Genomic DNA, 18,944 nt, shown 5'->3' with positions numbered 1-18,944 from the left:
TTTCGATGTGGCCTCACAAAATTATCACGACCACAACAACCGTGAAAATAGTTGGATCTACATCGCTGCTAAATCACAGCTGCCTGATCATGTTTTTCATTAGCAATTTAGCAAAGTTGATGGTAGTGGTGTGTCTGTGTGAGTGAGAGACAGAGAGAGAGAGCGACAGATTTTCTGTTATAACCTTAATTTTATGGACGCACAGTGTGAGCACTCAGGTCGCATCAGAGCATCGGGCGGTATAGTGTGAGAGTACATCGTGACCTACCAACTTCTAACCCCTGCGAGTCAATCGTGCAGTTTGAGCAGGAGCTGAATAACGTGACTGAAAAAAATCGCACAGTGTCTGCCCAGCTTTAGGTGTACTGTCGTCCGAGACTTGCACCGCAGTGACGGCGTTTGTTCCCCTGTTGGCCATGCTTCTTGTTGTGGTCATCTGTTGTCTTCCGGTATTTTCTCCGTAAGCGACCTTTCCTCGACCAATGAGATGAGCGGTAATCTGAATTGTCATACTCGAATTGTCATAAGTGTGCTGTCAGCTCATTGGTCACAAAGCAGGAGAGGGGCTGGGAATTATGTTTTCAAACAAAGCGTTAATTCCATAAACATTTATAGACTACTTTTGATTCTCACTGTATTACGGGACAAAGTGCGTCCCTTATTAGCTCAATACGGGACGTGTACTTTTGTTTCTAAATACGGGACGATTCCGTATTTTAAGGGACGGTTGGCAACCCTAGTCTCACATGACCAGAGCCACAAAGCCTACATGCATGCGAACTCATGCCTTTTTATTTGCCCTCTTGACAGCATAGCCATTAGCTGCCTGGTGGCGATTTTCACTTGTCAAGTGTTATGAGATATCCTTCAGAACTCATGGCCAGTTTGCAAATTTCTCTGCATTACTGAGATAGGGTTTGTGAGGAGAGTGCAGCTCTCCTAATGACTTCCTTCCATCTAACTTTTCTCCCTCCTGTCGCCTTGGATCCAGTCATATTTTGCACTTATGCAACCAGCTCTCATGCTGAACTGGGAGGTCGTGCAGTCAGACGAGCGGTTGTTACTTCGATGTGAGGAGAGCATTTAAGCGTTTGTCTCTTCGCAGCGCTTTAGTGTATGATTGACTCTGGTCTTAAGATGATGGCCTGGCACAACCATTTACCTTCTTAACTTGCTCAAGTCATGGACTAAGACTTTCTGTTTCTTTTTGTTTGTCTCCTTAAATATAATAAGCGCATGCAAGTGTTTCAAAGACATAGAGACATCTTTATTGCTGTGAGGTGCTTATAGTAATGATTATGCTGATGACTGCAATGCTCAATGACTCTTAAGGTTTTTTCCTCCTCCCCGACACACAACTTTCTTCACTTTTTCTAACTGTAAAACCCTTACACTTACCGTCCCCACTATTCACACAGAAACCTCCTTTATCAAGGCCACTCAAATTAGCCACGCCTGTTCGATGAAAGCACAACCACTGCTGGACTCATCGCAGGGCCGAGGCATAAATCATTCCCCCGGAGCAGGAGCCTGTGGCAGGCCTGGACACACATCCACCAGCCGAGATTTACACTGCACATCGGAGCATAGCTTCGCAATCTTGATCCTCTCCACCAGGTCATCTTCAAATTGGTTATTGATCTTCCAATCACAAAATGAATCATACGTTGCCAACACTGTTTAGGTGCTACGTTTACAGTAGCCTGGCTTGGATAATGTGCAGTCTGGGGATGGATTATAGTTTAGAAACCATGAGAAAACAAGTACCTGGGCTGAACAGAGTAAATAGGAAAATAAGTTAGAGGCAGTGTGCTTTGAGATGAATGGGTGTCATGCTGTCATCCAACAGAGCCTCATTATAACATTATCACAACAGCTGAAGAAACTGTTGACAGTTGCTGAAGTGAAGAGCTTGAAGTTAGCCGCTCTACTACAGTGAAATTCAAGTGTGTGATAAAGACTGGAGTCATTTCAACATTTTCATTCAGTAATAATTATTGCTGTTATTCTGCAGTCCGTCAGAAAATATGAATAGTTAGTTCTTTATTTGATGGAAACAAATCCTTCGCCTAGCTTTTAATGTTGTCTTTCCTTCTCTGAAAAAGCTGCTTAATCTAAGCTGAAATGCACCAGGTTTGGAAATTACTGTGAATGATCCTCTCACATCTACATTAAATGGGACCGGTACTGTGGAAGTAGTTCATTTCAGCTCTTGGCACATACTGTTCTGTGACATATTATTTAATGGGACCTCACTTCTCACCCAATTAGGCTTCAAGAACATGTCTAAATGTAGCTCCTGCCCTGGGATCAGCTTCCCCATAAATGCCAGTATGGCCATTATCAGTATACCTTTGTGAGGGAAAACAGACAGCTAACTATAAACCCAGCCTTAATTGAAATATTGTAAGAATGGCAGTGGTAATGTCTTTGAATTCCCTCATAAATGTCAATATTTGAGACACAAGACAATAGGACATTTCTTTCCTGTCCCATTTTGGAGGGAAAATGTCAAGCTCATTTTCATTTTCAAAGCAGGCTGCATGAGTACTTGGGTTTCTGAATTACCTGATGATAATATTAACAGTGAAAGGACAGGTTCAGAGTAACTAATTAGCTGCTGAATGGAGTCATGTAATCTTGTAGCTTTTTTTTTTAAATATACATGTTGCATATGTCCAATTACTGATCCTCATTATGAGCACAGTACACCGGGATTAGTGATTATAACAGTTGCATGATTTGTGATCCTCAGTGCTTCTGCACTCTTAAAGAAGTAATATTTGAAAATACTTTCTCAGTTTTCAAGAACTCTTCTCCTACTTTGCCTTCGTGTTTCTCTGTTACAGAGAGTTGCTTTTCATTTCTCTTGTACTCTGCCAAGCACACGAGCAGGAAAGAGGATATGTGAATGGACAGCTCTGCTCTACTCTCCCTCTCTAGTCGATAGCAGCTAGCAAGCAAGGTCCTGACTCTGTCGGCAGTGTGGCAGAGGCTTATTAGTGGTAATGTTCTCCCATCATCCATCTCCAGGTGGGCTTCCGCCATTGATCTCACCGCCAAGTCTTGTCACAGGCTGCTCCTCATGAAGTGAAAGCGCTGGTTGCCATCAGCACTCACTTTTCACAACCAATCGTAGTGTTCTGTCAATAGACCTTTGAGCTGGACAGCCAATATTGGACCTTTGAGCTGTTTGTCCCTTATTGTGGAGCTAAATTCAGCCAATAAACAGCTCAGAGTTTATTGAAAGCAAGCATATAGGCATAATGCCATATAGCGTTTAGGTTGAAGAATTTACACCTGCATTCTCACTCAGTTAATTCATGACGTCATGTCAACAAACATAACGGAAAAAAAAGTTATTGCATTAGTTGGCGTCCTGAGCTCTTTACAAACAATGCTTATTCTTTAAGCACTTTATTTGTCAAGCCACTGCTTTGGCCTGTCAGATGCAAGTACAAATTCCTGTTTAATCACTCTGTGTAAACAGTACATTTGTAGGATTATTGTAAGTGGTGCATTCATCAGACTGGGAGTGCGCGTGTGAATGTTAGACACAACAAGTGCTTGCATGAATCTCTTTGAGATTCAGAATAGAAACGCACTGCCAAATTACAAGTCCATTTACCATTAGTAGGAACTGGGTGATGTCAGATAGCGGACTGTTTTTAAGCCTTGTGCTGGTCAGTGGCATTTTAGTGTGCATCACTTTTTAGACCATCATGAGGGTTACATCCATCTGTATCCATATTTTATACACTGCTCAAAAAAATTAAAGAAACACATCAGATTTCAATGTAAAAAAGAAAAAAAGATAATAGATATCTATACTAAAATGCATTCGGAATGAAAGATTGTTTGTTTGAAATGAAAATTATCAAAATACAGAGGGCTGAATTTAAAGACGTGGCAAGCTAGTTCATTTTGGTAAAATTTAATTCCAGCAACTCAAAATAGTGCTCAGTAGTTTGTATACATGTGCTTGTATGCATTCCCTCCATGCATCATATCCCCACACCATCACAAACTCACCACCATTCTGGTCATGCTGAACGACGTTACAGGCAGCATTACGTTCTCCAGTCTCTGTCACGTCTGTAACATTTTTGAAAAACACAGGGTGCCGATGGACTTGCTAATTTGGGTATTCTATAGCAAATGCCAAGGCCAGGCTTAATGGTAACAGGCAGTGAGCACAGGGCCCACTAGACACTGGGCTCAGGCTCTCAGGCCCCCATGAAGTCATTAACACCAAAGCAGGTGAAACGTATTAACAACCCCCTCTGCTACTTAACTGGCCAGATCAATATCCCAGAAAATGAATTGACTTGATGTTATACTCTGATTAAAAAAGTCTTCCTTTAATTATTTTGATCAGTGTAAATACAATATGTGTGAAAAGGTTGCTCTCTCACAGCAAGAGAGAATTTCCTGTATCCCTGTCTCTGGTTCTCTCTGGGAATGTGAGCGGGAATGGTTTGCTGTCGCTTTGTGTTAACCCTGAATTGGACTGACAACCTTTCCTTGGTGTATCCTGCCTCTCACCCTGTGACAGCTGGGATAGGGTCCAGTTTCCCCCTTGACCATAAAATAGGGCGACCGTGGTTCAGGGGGTTGGGAAGCTAATCTTCTAACCGGAAGGTTGCCAGTTCGATCCCCAGCTCTGTCTGTCTTGGTCGTTGTGTCCTTGGGCAAGACACTTCACCTACTGGTGATGGCCAGAGGGACCGATGGCGCGATATGGCAGCCTCGCTTCTGTCAGTCAGTTCTGTCAGCTGTGGCTACTCCACCAGTGAATGAATAGTGGAATTGTAAAGTGTTTTGATATATAAATATAAATGCAATCCATTATAAAAATGATAAGTTGGGTGGATTGTTGAAGAAGACTTGTTAAGAACTCCTGAGACCAAATTGAAACTCCTATCTGTGGAAGAAGCAGACCCAAAAAGACATGGGAGCTCAGCTCTGCCCGTTTCTCTGGTGGGTGCCACTTAGACTAAAAGCCCCTCAGTGGTTTGGCACAGTTTGTACTGCAGATGATCATCATCTCAGGCTGCAGGAGGTCAGTCAAATGGAAACTCAGATACTGGCTGTCATTAAAATAAATAAATAAATAAAATAAACCAGAAAACACTTCTCCTTCCCTTAGCAAGATAGAAGACACGGACCGATTAGTTCTATAGTGTTACTACCAATAGTAGTATTTGCTAGATGTAAATACTTCAAGATAGAAGTTGCTTGCAACTAATTTATTTCTTCAGCTGATCCATGATATAGAATATTTGCTTGACTAAAGTAAAGGCAGCATCAGAAAATCCCACATTAACCTGGAGGCATTTGAGGCACAAGAGTGTATCCTGTATTCCTGGGTGCTTTGATTCAATTAAACATTTTTCACTGTTTCACTGAATACAGAGATGATGATTTGCATTATTGTGGAACTGGACAGCTATGAGCGTGCTACCACTGACACATTGAGCTGTTTCATCCACATGAGTCCACATTTTTCTTTAGCCTAATTTTTAGTCCAGATTTAATTGGACCAGTTCATGGAAGCTTTGCTAAATGGGCACTTGGTCGACCTGGTTCAGTGGTTTAACCAATGGAGAATTAAATGTGTCTCTCTCCCTAAAGACCTCATCTGATGCCAATGAAATTAGGCCATCTGTTGAGAACGTGTGACTCAAGTGGCAATGCTGCAAACAGAAAACCCCATGCAAATGAGTCCAGTTACATACAGCTGTAATTGAGACTAATCATCATTGTTAGGGTTTTCTTTAAAGCTATGTTAGCTTTGCACTAACAGAAATTAAAGTAAGCTCATTTGTATTTGTCTGTCTGACATTCTACTTCAAGATGAGGCTGTTTTGCTCAACTGTTAAGACTACTGGACCTGAAACCATTCACAGCATCTGAACAGTAATAGTTAGTTATCTGATATTTAATTATTAGACTGTCTAGTGCCAGGCATTTTGGTTGTTGATTAAACAGATTTTATTGCATGTTTGGAAGATTGAAAAAGCTACAGCTGCATCAGTAATCGAGATGATCAATTAATGTTATAGCAATTCGTGACATACTTATTGGATTTTAGGGCTCAGTTTCCGAGTTTGCAGTGTGGTCACATTAACAGAAAAGAAATGAGGGGGAGGGCAGGTATGGATGACAGTATCCATTCCCAGTTACAGCAGCATAGCAACATATTAACTGTGCAAAGTAAATGTTTAAATTAGCAGTTCAAGAATATGTTAAACGATACCCCATTTAAACAATTCTGTGAATTTCAAGGCTTTTCTCTTTTAATTGAGGTTCTCCAGTCATGTGAAAAAGGAAATTTACTGTATTACTGCATCCATAGGAGTTAAGAAGGTAAGTAGCAGCCAGGCATTGCTAATCAAATGCAGTTGTTTAATAGATCATTGGAAGGAGTGACCACCTCTAAAAGCAAAAAAGTCGAAGTTGACATTTTGCAAATCTGGGGCATTCAGCTGTATTTTAACCCAATGACAGCAAATTCAACTTAAAGTCAAACCATGCATTTCTCAGTGAAACTGCAAAAAACCCATGAGCTACATATCATACTCTACAGTCCTTACATTTTAAATTGGGTGACAGTACAATAAAAAAACAAAAAAAACAATGCCAGGATAATGACTCTTCTATCTAAAAAGGCAGCATGGCTTCAGTTTGCAAAGCTGCATGCAACAAGCCATAAGACTTCTGGAGCAATGTCCTTTGGACAAATCAGACCAAAATGAAGAAACACAAACACAGAACTTTAGCACAAACACCTCATACCAACTGTCAACACGGTGGTGGAAGGGTGAGGATTTTGGGTTTGTTTACAGCCACAGGAGCTGAGCACCTTGCAGTCATTGACCATGAGCTCCACTGTTCACAAATTATACAAATGTGAGACCATCTGTCAGCTAAAACTTTGGCAAACTGGGAAATGATCCCACCATAGCAGCTAATCTATAACAGAATGCTTGAAAATGAAAAGAATCAAGGTGTTGTAATGGCCCACTCAAAGTCCAGACCTCAAGCTCATTGAAATGCTGTGGTAGCTTTGCATAAACAAATGCCCGCAAACCTTAATGAACTCAAGCAACGTTGTGAACTAGTGTAGGTCAAAATTCCTCCACAGTGATGTGAGAGACTGAAAAAGTCATGCAGAAAATAACAGACTGCATGCACTGATTAGCCAGTGAGTGGTGACACTCGATGAGTCATGAGCGTCTCCTTCACAAAAATCAAAACCGCCATAAAACCTGATTAATTAGCAAGACACGGCATCAAATTTCTAAGAAAAAAAATAAAAATAAAACACTGACGCGATTTTAGTTTTAAGTTATTTTTATTTATGGAATAGTTTCCAGTTTTACTACATGACAGTTTTATTACAGCTTTTACGTGTATTTTCTTCTGTGAACAAAATATTGCTACTGCCTTTCAAAATAAATTAGCATTTTGTTTTCCTTGTCAAAATAAAGAAGACTGGACTTTTCACTGCACTTCATAAAACACCATGTCTGATCTGCCAGAGACATGTTACACATTAATTACTTTTATAAAAATGTTATCATGGATGAGTGTAACATTAATTAAACAGGCTGCTTTGCTACAAATATATTCTTTTACATGTATCACCAAGATTAGACAGCAAACACCAAGAGGAAACACATCAAATTAACATCAAAGCTTTGAACATCAATAGATTATAACAATTTATTGAAATTATTGAAAACAGCTTGCATGACTTTAGTTTTAAGGCATTTTTTAAATTCTCTTTAACAATATTTCACTATATTATAAGACTTTCCACACAGACATATAAAAATACAGCTATTATTCTAAGAATAAACATGGATGTGTCACCTAGTAATTTTTCTGGTCATAGTTTTGGAAATTGTGACATTCACTTTGGCTGATGATACACAGATACATATCCTATGTGTCATTTGCACACAACTAATATTCTCACACACCGCACCACTAATTAACCATGGATTTGCTTCGTTGTAACACAAGCCACCACACGAGATTAAAAAAAACCACTCACAATTTATATGTGTAGACAAATCTACATCCCAGTTTTAGTGAACATTTAAATGCTATAACATCATGCATAATGTAGATCACCGGAATTAACTGAAATCGTACTCTGTTTTATTCTGAATATTAAAAATGGTCACTGTAGTTAATTTAAAATTACACAAGCTCCATGCATTTAATGATCTGTTTTGGCAAATTGCACATATACCCTTGATTTTGTGTTATTGCACAGAGAACCTACAGTGTAGCTAACATCAACTTCCTTCTACCTCCAAGTGCAAATAAAAAGCACTTACATAAGTGAACACAGTGGTATGCCTCAGTCATTAGTGGACTGTATCTTGCTTATAATGCGGCACTGTTTATAACACTTTACACATAATATAACTATTGCTATTAAATACAGTACATACATTATAGCTAGACAACTTTGAATGTGCCACTGAAACCATATCACATAACTCACTTACAGCCACTTTTCTATGTTTGAAGGTATTCACACACACGTTGACATAAACATCTTAAAGTTCATCATCACACAGACTTCACATTTGCACAGCCTCTTTGGCAACCTGATGGCATCAGAAGAATAAAAAAACTAACTTTAGAACATTTAAATCTTACAGCACACAACAAGTGAGGTTTGCAGAATCACATTTACAGGATGTTATGATTGTTATAAGTGACTTTTATTTAGTGTTGGTATTTTTTTTTTGCCATGTAAAGTATGTTACTTTCTAAAATATACACTAGGATCATTCGGCTGAATCTCTCACTGACTGAGGAATTGACCCTCAGATCAGTGCTACAAAGCGGACATGGCTTTAGTTTCCTAAAGGCAGCAGACCAGTTAATGTCAGTCTACCAAGTCAAGCAGGATCAGTGCTGGACCAAAATCGTTCTGTTGTCCACACAGATCCAAGAGAAAACTTTTTGTTTCTTCTTTTAGTTTTCATATATATATATATATATATATATATATATATATAATTTTTTTTAAATGTACATGTTTTATATACAGTTACATGTGAACTTTAAGGCTTTAAATTTTGTTATGAAAGTAACACTATTGCACAGACAACAAAGACATGTGAAGGCATCTTAACTACTGAGTCTAATGCTAAAGCCTAACAGTGGTGAGTGGAGCAGCTGAGTGGGCGTACTCCCTCAGTATGGCTTACTTCCCTGATTTATGAGGCTGGCTGGCTCCCTGGCTGGAGACAGCAAGTTTGCTAGCTGTAGCATTGCTTCTATTGCACAAGTCCCTGATTTCCAGCAGGCCCTCGTTCAAGGCTTTAACGAAAACGACCGAGCTAGTCTCTGTGTTGTCCCAGAAACTAGAAATGCAGAAGATGATGTGGTCTGACTGTGGGTTGTAACAGGCGCCATAACCGTTGGGCACTACTGGGCCATAGCAGCAGAACATTTCCACAGTGGTAGGAACCTGGAGTCAAGACCACATAATTATAATCATCATCATAATAATACTACATTTTATTTATAGGTGCCTTTTAAAACACTAAAGGACACAGTTGAAGACATCATAGAAAGGTAAGAAGCAGATTCCTAAAATTAATGTGATATTTTACAGGAAGCCAGTGAAGCTGCCAAAGGACGGGAATAGACCTGATTAATTTGCTACTGTGGGGTGAAAATGTTCTGAGGGAAGCAAAAGCTAAATCTAAAGATGGTCTAACAGAATAAACTCACTATCAGGGGACGTCAGATTCAGGTGAAGTCTAGCAAAGAAACAAAAACAAAAACAAAATGTTTTGGTTGGATAAACAACATCATCATTGTCATCTTCCTTTTCTTCTTCTTTAAGCTGTTAGTGGATCATCTACCATCTCACTAAAAACACCATAGCAGGCCTTATTACCGTCTTGTAAACCTTCCCTTTCACTGTTGCTGCTATCTGCACCCACCCACCCATACATCCCTTCTCTATCTCTTTTGTGGGCTGTCCATTGGTTTGGAGGGTTGACCATATAGGTATTTAAACTCGTCTACCTTAACTATGTCTCCTTGCAGCCTCACTGATACACCTGTCTCCGTCTCATTCACAAACATCTGCTTCTTTTCCTTTTCATTCCTATTCTCAAGCGCATACCTTCACCTCTCCAGGCTCTCTTCCACCTGCTCCCTGCTCACACTACACATCACAATGTTGTCTGCGAATATTATAGTCCATGGACACTCCTGCCTGACCTCATCTGTCAACCTGTCCATCACCACTGCAAACAAGAAGGGGCTTTCTCTTATTAACCTAGCTTCAACAACTCTTGCCTATTTATTTATGGTGTTGTTCATCAGCTTTATCCCTCTGTAGTTATTATAGATGTCCACATAATTCTTGTTTTTAAAAACTGCTACCAGTACACTTGTTCTCCATTCATCAGACGTCATCTCAGTCTCTAAGGTTGTGACAAACGATGTGGTGAAAAAGTCCACTGCCCTCTCTCCTCCGCATCTCCTTAAACCTAATATCTTTAATTAGGCTTCTGCAGTTTGGAAATTGGCACGTGCACATTTGCAGACTCCATTACTGCTTTAAAATAATTACTTTATGGTTTAGTGATTCTCTTTAAGAGGTCTCTTCATTGTTCTTGATTGTCTTTGTTGGTTATAGAGTGTGGTACTGAATGAAAATTTGCCCTTAAAAAACTCCACAGCGGCTTAACTTGAATTAAATGCACACGAGTATCCTCAAATTGCAGAAAACACAATAGCAGATTTATTTGTGCTTTACAGGTATATTAACACATCATTTTTTTCTTTTTCATTCTTAGTTTGTGGAAAAGCAGAGAAACATCTGTATTTCTCTTTTTGTCTCCATGGAACATCTGGTGTTTCATCTGTCCCGATAAAGGGAAACGTATAACTTGAAGAGTGTAGGTTCTGCAGAGGATTTGTATTTCTGGTATCAATTATATATATATTTTAATAGCATATGATTATGTAGTACCTGACTGGTAGAGAGGATGAAGTGGTTACTGGCCAGATATGTCTCATCACAAAAGATTTCTGGCTTTTCCATGTTGAGCTCCTTTGCGATCCTCAGAAGTCCAAGGAGGTGATTGTCTATCGCCATTCCTGTAATCGCCTGAAAAACATATTTTTGACAATTTAAGGGTTTTATGAATAGTTACTTTTCCACATCCATTCACTAAAACGGACTTCTTTATCCCAGAAATGTGGCTCACTGTTCTTTGAAATACAGCTGAGCCACAACCAGAGCCTCATCAAAGCTTTCACCAGCCTCTTACTGTCATTTTTGGGGCAAAACCAAAAAAAAAAAAGAATTTTGGAAGTAAAACTTGTTCTAATTTTTTTTTTTTTACCAAAAATTAGATGAGGAGATTAATGTAGAATTTCCATCTGTGCATTATAGATATCAAATCTAGAATCTAGAATCTACCAATACTTTTAAAGCTAATTACATAGCATGCTTTATTGCACATGTCGACCATTTCTTGGCTGGTGTGGTGAGAACTTTGGATTAATACTCACTGCAATTGTATAACTTGTCTGGGCTTTAATTGCATCCCCCAGTCGCTTCATCTTTTCTGAGTCCTGTCAGAGAAGAAAAGTCATTCAATGAAAAAAAAAGTGGACACAGGACATTTGTTGCATCGAGACAGCAGCAAAGCCAGCCATTTTTCATAGATCCGCTAAATCTTCAGGGGGATCATCTGGTTGACTGACTTTTCCTTGCCAAGGTTGCCAGTCGCACCTGTTTCATAAGTGAGGCGCGATGAGCAGTAAAGTGGGAGTTAGTAATTAAAGCGGAAGTGAGAAAAATGACTCACAGAGAACGCTCCCCTCTCATCTGCCATAGACTTTACAAAGGCCAGGGCCTCGGCGGTCGCTGAGCGAATGTTATCTACGCGACCTTCTTGGAAACGCCGAATTGATGCACTCTCGTAAGTGGACACGAGCCTTCCAGTGCATCTAAGTGCAGGGCAGACATGATTTGAAATTGCACCTTGATGGCAAACAGTTCAATTAGAGATATGCTTATGATATCACACATTGAATATTTGTTACTTGAAAAATGCAAGCTGCAAGGCAACTTGTATGAAGGCATCTGGACTCATCTTCTGCTGCTTGATAAATTCTTTCCCATAATCTTTGAATTTGAAAACATTCATGTCAAGATTATTCACCAGCCTGAAGAAGAAAACAGTAGATTTTTGTGACTTCCAGTCTCAAAAAAATCTGTACTTATTTATAATTGTAGTTGTGTGTTTGTGCTAGTCTTGCCTCTGCAATCTCTCTGCAGATGCTGCTAAGAGTCCTTGGATATGTGGGTTACATTTCCAGCGTAGCCTCCTTGGAGGAGGAAGCTCTCTATAGCTGGAGGACTTGACCATCTTGGAAGGACTTTCCATTCTGTTCAGAACAACAACACGTTTCTTTCAGACACTTCTGGCCTCATCAGCATTCATTTAGATGACCATATTCAGTGTGCAGCCTGTCTTGCTACAGTGGGCTAACTTACATATATTTCATTATGTATTCACAGCACTGCACCAGAACGATCCCTTCAAATGGTGAATGCTCACACACCACTCCACATATCCCATCCATGCCTACAACAAACTGAGAAAATGGGGATTAAATGATTATCCAAATTTTACAGTCATGGAAAACTGAAGCACCTGCAATATCGTCTTACCTGCATTGACTTGTCATACCAGCGGTTTGCACCGTTCTTTTCATGTCCTCCACCATGTAGCATCAACAGGGCCCTGTTGGTGTCACTGGGTTGCAGGCCGCTGGGCTCATCCAGACACACCACACAGATGCAGCTCTCAATCAGTGCCAGAGAGTCCCTGTTGATCTGATCTGGACAGATGAAAGAAGGAAACCCATGTCCTGGATTTGCTTTTTCTAAAAAAATTTGATTAAAATGTTAAATTGAGTAAGAATGAAGTTGTGGTAAGACCTTTTATTAGTGCCTCTCTAGCTTGCGCCCATTCTGTCCTTCCATCAGATGTCAAGATGCCAAAAGGGGGGAGCTTCTCCTCAGCGTTTTCAGACATTTTCACAATCTTCTCCAGCTGGGATAAGATCTCCTCCTCACTGAGCTGCTTGCTGTTTGCGACTACATCCAACACGAAAAACTAGTGAGAAAAATAAATTACAGCAATCACAAGTCTCTCAACTGTTCCATCAAGTACAGCTTCACCAGGGTGATTCAACTCGACAAGAGAATATTTAAGTTAAAATATTTCCTTGCATGCTAATTGCGCTTTATAGCTAACCTTACGGCTACTGTTTGAACAGCTGAGATAATAACGACATTAGTAATAATGACAGGGACTGAGAAGGGCCAATTACCTGCTTCTCTTCCACGATCAGTTTAACATGCGACTCAAGGAAGCTCTCAGACAAAGTGGCCGATTTAATCTGCAGTAATTAAGTTAACTCGCTGTATCTCCATAGGGACGGGCCCTTAGAGGCTACAGATTGATGGCTCCCAGAATCATTTCCAGGGGAGAGTTCCTGAGTTTTTCCATGTTAATTTGCAGTCTCATTCTTAACCTTCATAAAAATCAATATATTAGCCATGGGCTATAGATGCTGCAGATGTTGGTGGCATGTGTTTGAATGTGGATCGGTGACTTTGATGTGACTCTGAGATGAGATGATAATGAGTACAGGCTGTTTTGTACAGGGGATTGTGTTAGATGATAGGTAAGGAAAAGACCACACATACACATAGAAGCCCGTTCAGCTATCTTAGTGAAGACCTTCATTGACATAATGGTTTCCCTAGCCCCTTACCCTAACCATAACCATTAAAAATGAATTCCTAACCCTTACCCTTACCCTAAACCTAACCATAACCTAATTGTAACCCTGAAACTAACACCACATTTTGAGCCTCAAAAAGGCCTTCAAACTTGTGAGGACCGGTGAGTGTGTCCTCACAAGTGACTGTTGGTTCTCACAAGCATAGTAGAATGCAGATTTCGGTCCTCACAAAGATAGCTAGACAGGAACACACACACACACACACACACACACACACACACACATAATTCTTACCTGCTTTATTTTAAAGCTGGGTTAAAAGCTGGGTTTAAAATAAAGCAGTTAAACTATAAAAGTCAAGTAGGAGAGCCTTATTGGGGATTTAAATGACTTCTGTCACCTGGCTCCTGCTGTGAAACTATAGCTTACCTTACCGCTACATGCTGTCTATTATGACAATTCCTTTTTAGTACTTCCTGGTCCGTCTTGTCCCAGTATGAAACTTTGGCCAGTTTAAATATTCAAATAGACACAGTCAGCCACAGATAGTCACACTTTCATAGCAGGCGCTGCTTTTTGAGAAAGAACTGACTCCCCTGTTACAGCAGAATTAAAATTAGTCAAATAACTAACAGGTTTAATTCTGTTCTATCTGTCCTTCATGCAAAAGGTCTATAAGATGATCCTCAGGAGGTGCAGTAGTGGGTACATTGGGTAAGTTTCTCAGATTCCTTTCAATAATGACTTTACTTACAATTATTATTTTTCTTAGCTTTTTTTCTGTATTTGAGAGGGGTGTAGAAAAGGTTTCTTTATTTACTGTTACCACAGGGAAAAAAAGGTATAATTATATTCACTCAAGTAAAGGTGCTTAGACTAGTCCTTACTTTAAAATCTGACTTGAGCATCTCTGCTACATAGAAACTGACTTGTATGTCACTCTATATGTATTCTCTCAAATGGACAGAAAACACTCTTTAATCAGCAGTATTACTGAGTGTGAGAAGTCTCCTCAACGGCCAGTGTCCTGACCTGATTCTTGCATGCCACAATCATGTGCTCCAGTGCTGAGGATGCTGCCTTCATCTGGACCTTCAGCGTGTCTGTCTTTAACCCCGGATAGCGGTAGGAGGTGAAGAGGCGATAGTACTGCTCCATGCACATAGGCATGACAGCTAGCTGGCCTCGAGTGAAATCCACTGGCAGCGATCGCCTGAGAGACATTTTTACACACACCAGATCACCTATGAAAAGACTTGTGATTCATTATTATATAATTTTGGTTTTAATCTTCAATCCACATAGCTTGCAGGTTGAACTTACGTATCGATGAGAGCCTTGTATTCCAAAACTCCACTGATGAGACGGGCGGCAAATCTTAAAAGAGCAAGAAGGAGGGTGAAATTTGAAAGTGGTATTGTTGTGAAACACCAAAGTTATACAGCAGAATGGCTTGTGATTGTAATTACATATACTCCCATCTCTCAAAGAACTAACAGTAATCACATTATGGTGAATTACTGGGATACAGTGTGAGAGTTGCGTGTGTTCATCTGCGAGAGGGAGAGAGCCGGTCTGTATGTGTGAGTGGGTGAGTGGGCAAAGAGGGAAAACGCAGCGGCTTGTCAGGTCTCATGTTGTATATCATTTGTCTTGGTGTTATTACGTTCAAAGCCAGATCAATACAAAGGAGGCAGCCTCAGTGCACCACACCCCTAAATGAGGCCTGACTAAGAGTCTCCGTGGAGAGCTTGGCCCTGTCACTCCCAATCTAATAAGTGGCCGTGTCAGTAGATTACCAGCTGCTTGGGGTGCTCTGGAAATATTCACTTAGTGGCTGTGCAAGCTGACAAAAGCTAATGTTGAGCTACAGGGCTGGATGGACCGGTGTAATTTCTGGCAGACCACAGCTCATTTAATAACGGTCAAAGATTCTTTCCATGACTGTAAAATTCAGATAATAATCTGAGTCTGCATCTATACAAAAGAACATAAAAATCTGTCAGCAGCTAAAGAGCTGATTATGTGTTTGCGCAGTATTGTGTGCAACATTCAGCATGTGGCCTTTTTTTCCTTTGGTACAGAACTTACAGCGCACACTCACTTTATGCTCAGTCATTGTGTGACATATTAAGTGAGTTACTTTGTAGTTCTCCCACATTTGCTTGCAGCTTGACAGAGAATATTGGTTTTAAGGATAGATGATCAGAGAATAACAGTAATAATAAGTAAAAGAATATTTTCAGCACATTTACATACATTTAAAACAACTATTTAAAGGTTCCAGCTTGTGTTTTCTGGATCATATAGAAAAATAAACTCATGATTTCGGATGGTTTTCAAATTTTAAAAAAATCTGTTATTTAAGACAGTAATTGAAAGGTAGATTCACTGTTAATAAAAGAAAGCTATATTTATTTTTGTTCTGACTTATTGAGACTTTTCCCCTCTGGATAAATATGCTTCTTTGTCATTCATTCCCTTGATAGACACCTAGAAAGACAACTTACAGAGAATCAAACTAAATTTGGATGTTTATCTGACTCAAATATCACCTGCTAAAGAATTTAAATACCGAAATGGAAACATCTGCATCTTCGATTTTGATTAGTTTGACCTTTTATTCTAAAAAAAACTTTGGTTTTACAACCTCCAAAGGAAGGGTGAATAAAAAAAAGTCATCATAGCAGAAGTCCAGAACATACCTGAGGGCGTCTTTATGATCTTTAAACATCTGCTTAGGAAACACCATGGCAGGACTGGAGTTGACTGGCAGGGCCAACCTGTTGTTCAGGTACATGTCCTCCAGCCAGTAGTCATAGATCTAAATGTGAACACAGGGACAGTTTTTGAGAAATGTTGCTTTGTTAAATGTGTTTGGACTCAAGTTATTACTTTCAGAGTTGAGACCTGTGCAGTGAAGTAAAAAGCCATTACAGTGTATCACTGCCAGATGAAAAGGAGAGTGGGAGAGTGGTGCTAGTGTGAGAGTGGGAGTGTGATAGATTTCACTGAGCTGGATGTCTAGTGGACTGACCGATCACCCAGACAAAGCACAAGCGGAGGCAGGGATAAATGTTTATCACGGAGTTTAAGACTTTTTTAACTAATTTTTTATCCTAAATAAAATAATTTACAGCTGATTTCAGCAATTCAACTATCTAACAAACAGTGCAAAAATACATGCAGGTATTTATATAGTCATAAAGTCAAAACAATACAGAAGCTCCTTATTGATAGAAGTAGGATGCACACTGTAATTTTTCCTGTTCATGCACATAAACAACTTTTCATCTGTTAGGTCTGTGTTTACCCAGTTTGCCATCTTGTCCCTCCTCTCTAAAAGATTCTTCTGGAGAGTCTCTCCCACGCCCCCAGGAGCCCCAAACTTCTCCACGATGGCTCTTGTTTTCTTAAACTGCTCCTCCTTCGCCAGGTGTTGAACGCACTTCAAGTAAGTGTCAAGGGTTTGTTTCAGCAGGGGAACGGGGACCTTTGGCAGCACCTGATATCACAAAAAACATCACACGAAGAGTAATGGAAGGAAAGCAACTGTCAGCATTTTAATGGGATTCAGTGTTCATTAGCTAAAGCAGTCGTTTATTATTAGAACCTAAGTTAATAATGCATTTTGACTGCTTCAAGGCCAATTTGAGAATAAACTACACAGTCTCCTGTGCATTGCAAATTACCCATGAGGTAAGTTCAAATTGATAATATTATCTGTGTGATGTTTGGTCATTTGCATGCTGTTGGTAAGCCAAGATTATAATATGGAGACGTGCAGTGCAAATGCAGAACAATGTATCTGCAAATTCTTGGAAATCTTTAGATATTTTCAGAAGGTCCTTAATTGGTATTTAGAAAATAAATAAATAAATAAATGAATAAATAAATAAATAAATTTAATTAAGCACTGGTTTGACCCTGTAAACGCAGCATTGTCTCTGTTATATTATAGTCTGCTGCATCATTTTGATCAAATTTCTGCACAAAATTAATGTGTGCTATAGTGTCTTGAACATACTTTCTATGTTCACGAATGAGGGGTTTTTTTTGCCCCTAGCGGCCAGTTAGGCAAATGAAGCTGGCGCTTTCCGTGGTGCTGAAAGCCAGTACCCTTACTTTGCCAACTTAGGCACCACGGGCGGCGCCCGGCACAAAAAAAGTAAAGCTGACTTAAAGAAGCAGCGGTGTGTGTTCATACTTGGCTGTCTCGGTCTCTCGCCGTCCCTCTCTCCAAGATTGGCATGATTAGTCCAGTCTCGACCAGTGAATATAACTCGGAATCTCCCCCCACCCTTAATAGGGTCTGGCTTCAGCCGTTCCTGCATGAAGCGTGTTCAAGGAGAGAAAAGAAGCAATAAATAAATAAAAATTAGGCCTGTTGATAAAATGTAACTACACATTTGTGTGCTGTCTGAAAGTGAGCCAGCAGGCTTCCATTTTTGATCAAGTTACAGCCTAACGCAATTTACTTCGTGTGCTTGCATTCCAGCTGCGCCTCCTGACTCACTGCAGACAGATAAACATTTTAAAAAGCCCTTTCCTATTTCCTTCCCTTCAAAAAATCCAAAACAAAATAAAGAGGTTTTTCTTTTACATCAATTTTAATATTAAAAGTGCTAAAATCCTAAAGAGACACAATGAAGAGGAGCATCATTAGATGCAAGTCCTTTTAGTGGAAAACAAGTGGACTGATTAACTAAAACTTAACTTGAGCAAAACTGTAAAGTAAAGAAATCTCCCCCCGCTGTGCGCCAAACAGGCTCAGAAATATGATGATGATGGTAACTTTTGAAATGAACACCAAGTCTCCGTTTGTTACAGTTTATCAGAGCCTTACCCGATCAGCGAAGCGATCAAAAGGTCAGAGAAGTGTGTGAAAGTTGGCATCACCTGCCACGTCCAAGCGGTGAAAGCCCATGTTAGAGGAAAACTCCGTTTAGACGCTGGACTGCTCCCCTGTCCCCACGCGTCGCCATACGGCTGTGGCTCCACATTAAAGCACGCCTTGGAAAAGATGCTGAAGGTGTTTGCGTTTACCTACCCCCTTGAGGCAAGAAACTCCTCCCATCGAAATCTATTCGCGGAACATATTATCTGACAGCTTGCTTCCCCCCTCCCGC

General features: G+C 40.0%; 1 protein-coding gene across 1 annotated transcript; it reads right to left on the bottom strand.

Moving 5' to 3' along the window:
- Positions 1–9,023: 9,023 nt before the first annotated feature.
- On the bottom strand, positions 9,024–18,808 carry chatb (choline O-acetyltransferase b). The gene is made up of 15 exons (XM_085466500.1): positions 18,662–18,808; positions 18,023–18,143; positions 17,129–17,320; positions 16,521–16,639; positions 15,139–15,192; positions 14,848–15,028; positions 13,004–13,181; positions 12,734–12,903; positions 12,557–12,657; positions 12,319–12,447; positions 12,103–12,225; positions 11,865–12,006; positions 11,566–11,628; positions 11,021–11,158; positions 9,024–9,499 (listed from the first exon to the last, which is right to left on the bottom strand). Exons 2-15 carry the CDS (start codon positions 18,065–18,067, stop codon positions 9,233–9,235), a joined length of 1,902 nt encoding a protein of 633 aa, XP_085322626.1. The 5' UTR covers positions 18,068–18,143; positions 18,662–18,808; the 3' UTR covers positions 9,024–9,232.
- Between the last annotated feature and the right edge of the window lie 136 nt (positions 18,809–18,944).

Source organism: Copadichromis virginalis, linkage group LG8 (genome assembly GCF_057382275.1).
Source record: "Copadichromis virginalis isolate Kocher_CV1m ecotype Utaka linkage group LG8, C_Virginalis_male_GT1.1, whole genome shotgun sequence".
Taxonomy (NCBI): domain Eukaryota; kingdom Metazoa; phylum Chordata; class Actinopteri; order Cichliformes; family Cichlidae; genus Copadichromis; species Copadichromis virginalis.
This window is presented reverse-complemented; position numbering and strand designations above follow the sequence as displayed.

Bases quoted from the DNA above. Each gene is read 5' to 3' on its own strand.
- chatb (XM_085466500.1), bottom strand. From the start codon at position 18,067: ATGCCAATCTTGGAGAGAGGGACGGCGAGAGACCGAGACAGCCAA. The intron at 13,182-14,847 runs GTCAGGACACTG...TTTTCTCACTAG, and splicing joins TTGTGGCATGCAAGAATCAG to TTTTTCGTGTTGGATGTAGT. The intron at 12,904-13,003 runs GTCTTACCACAA...TCATCTGTCCAG, and splicing joins TAGAGAGGCACTAATAAAAG to ATCAGATCAACAGGGACTCT.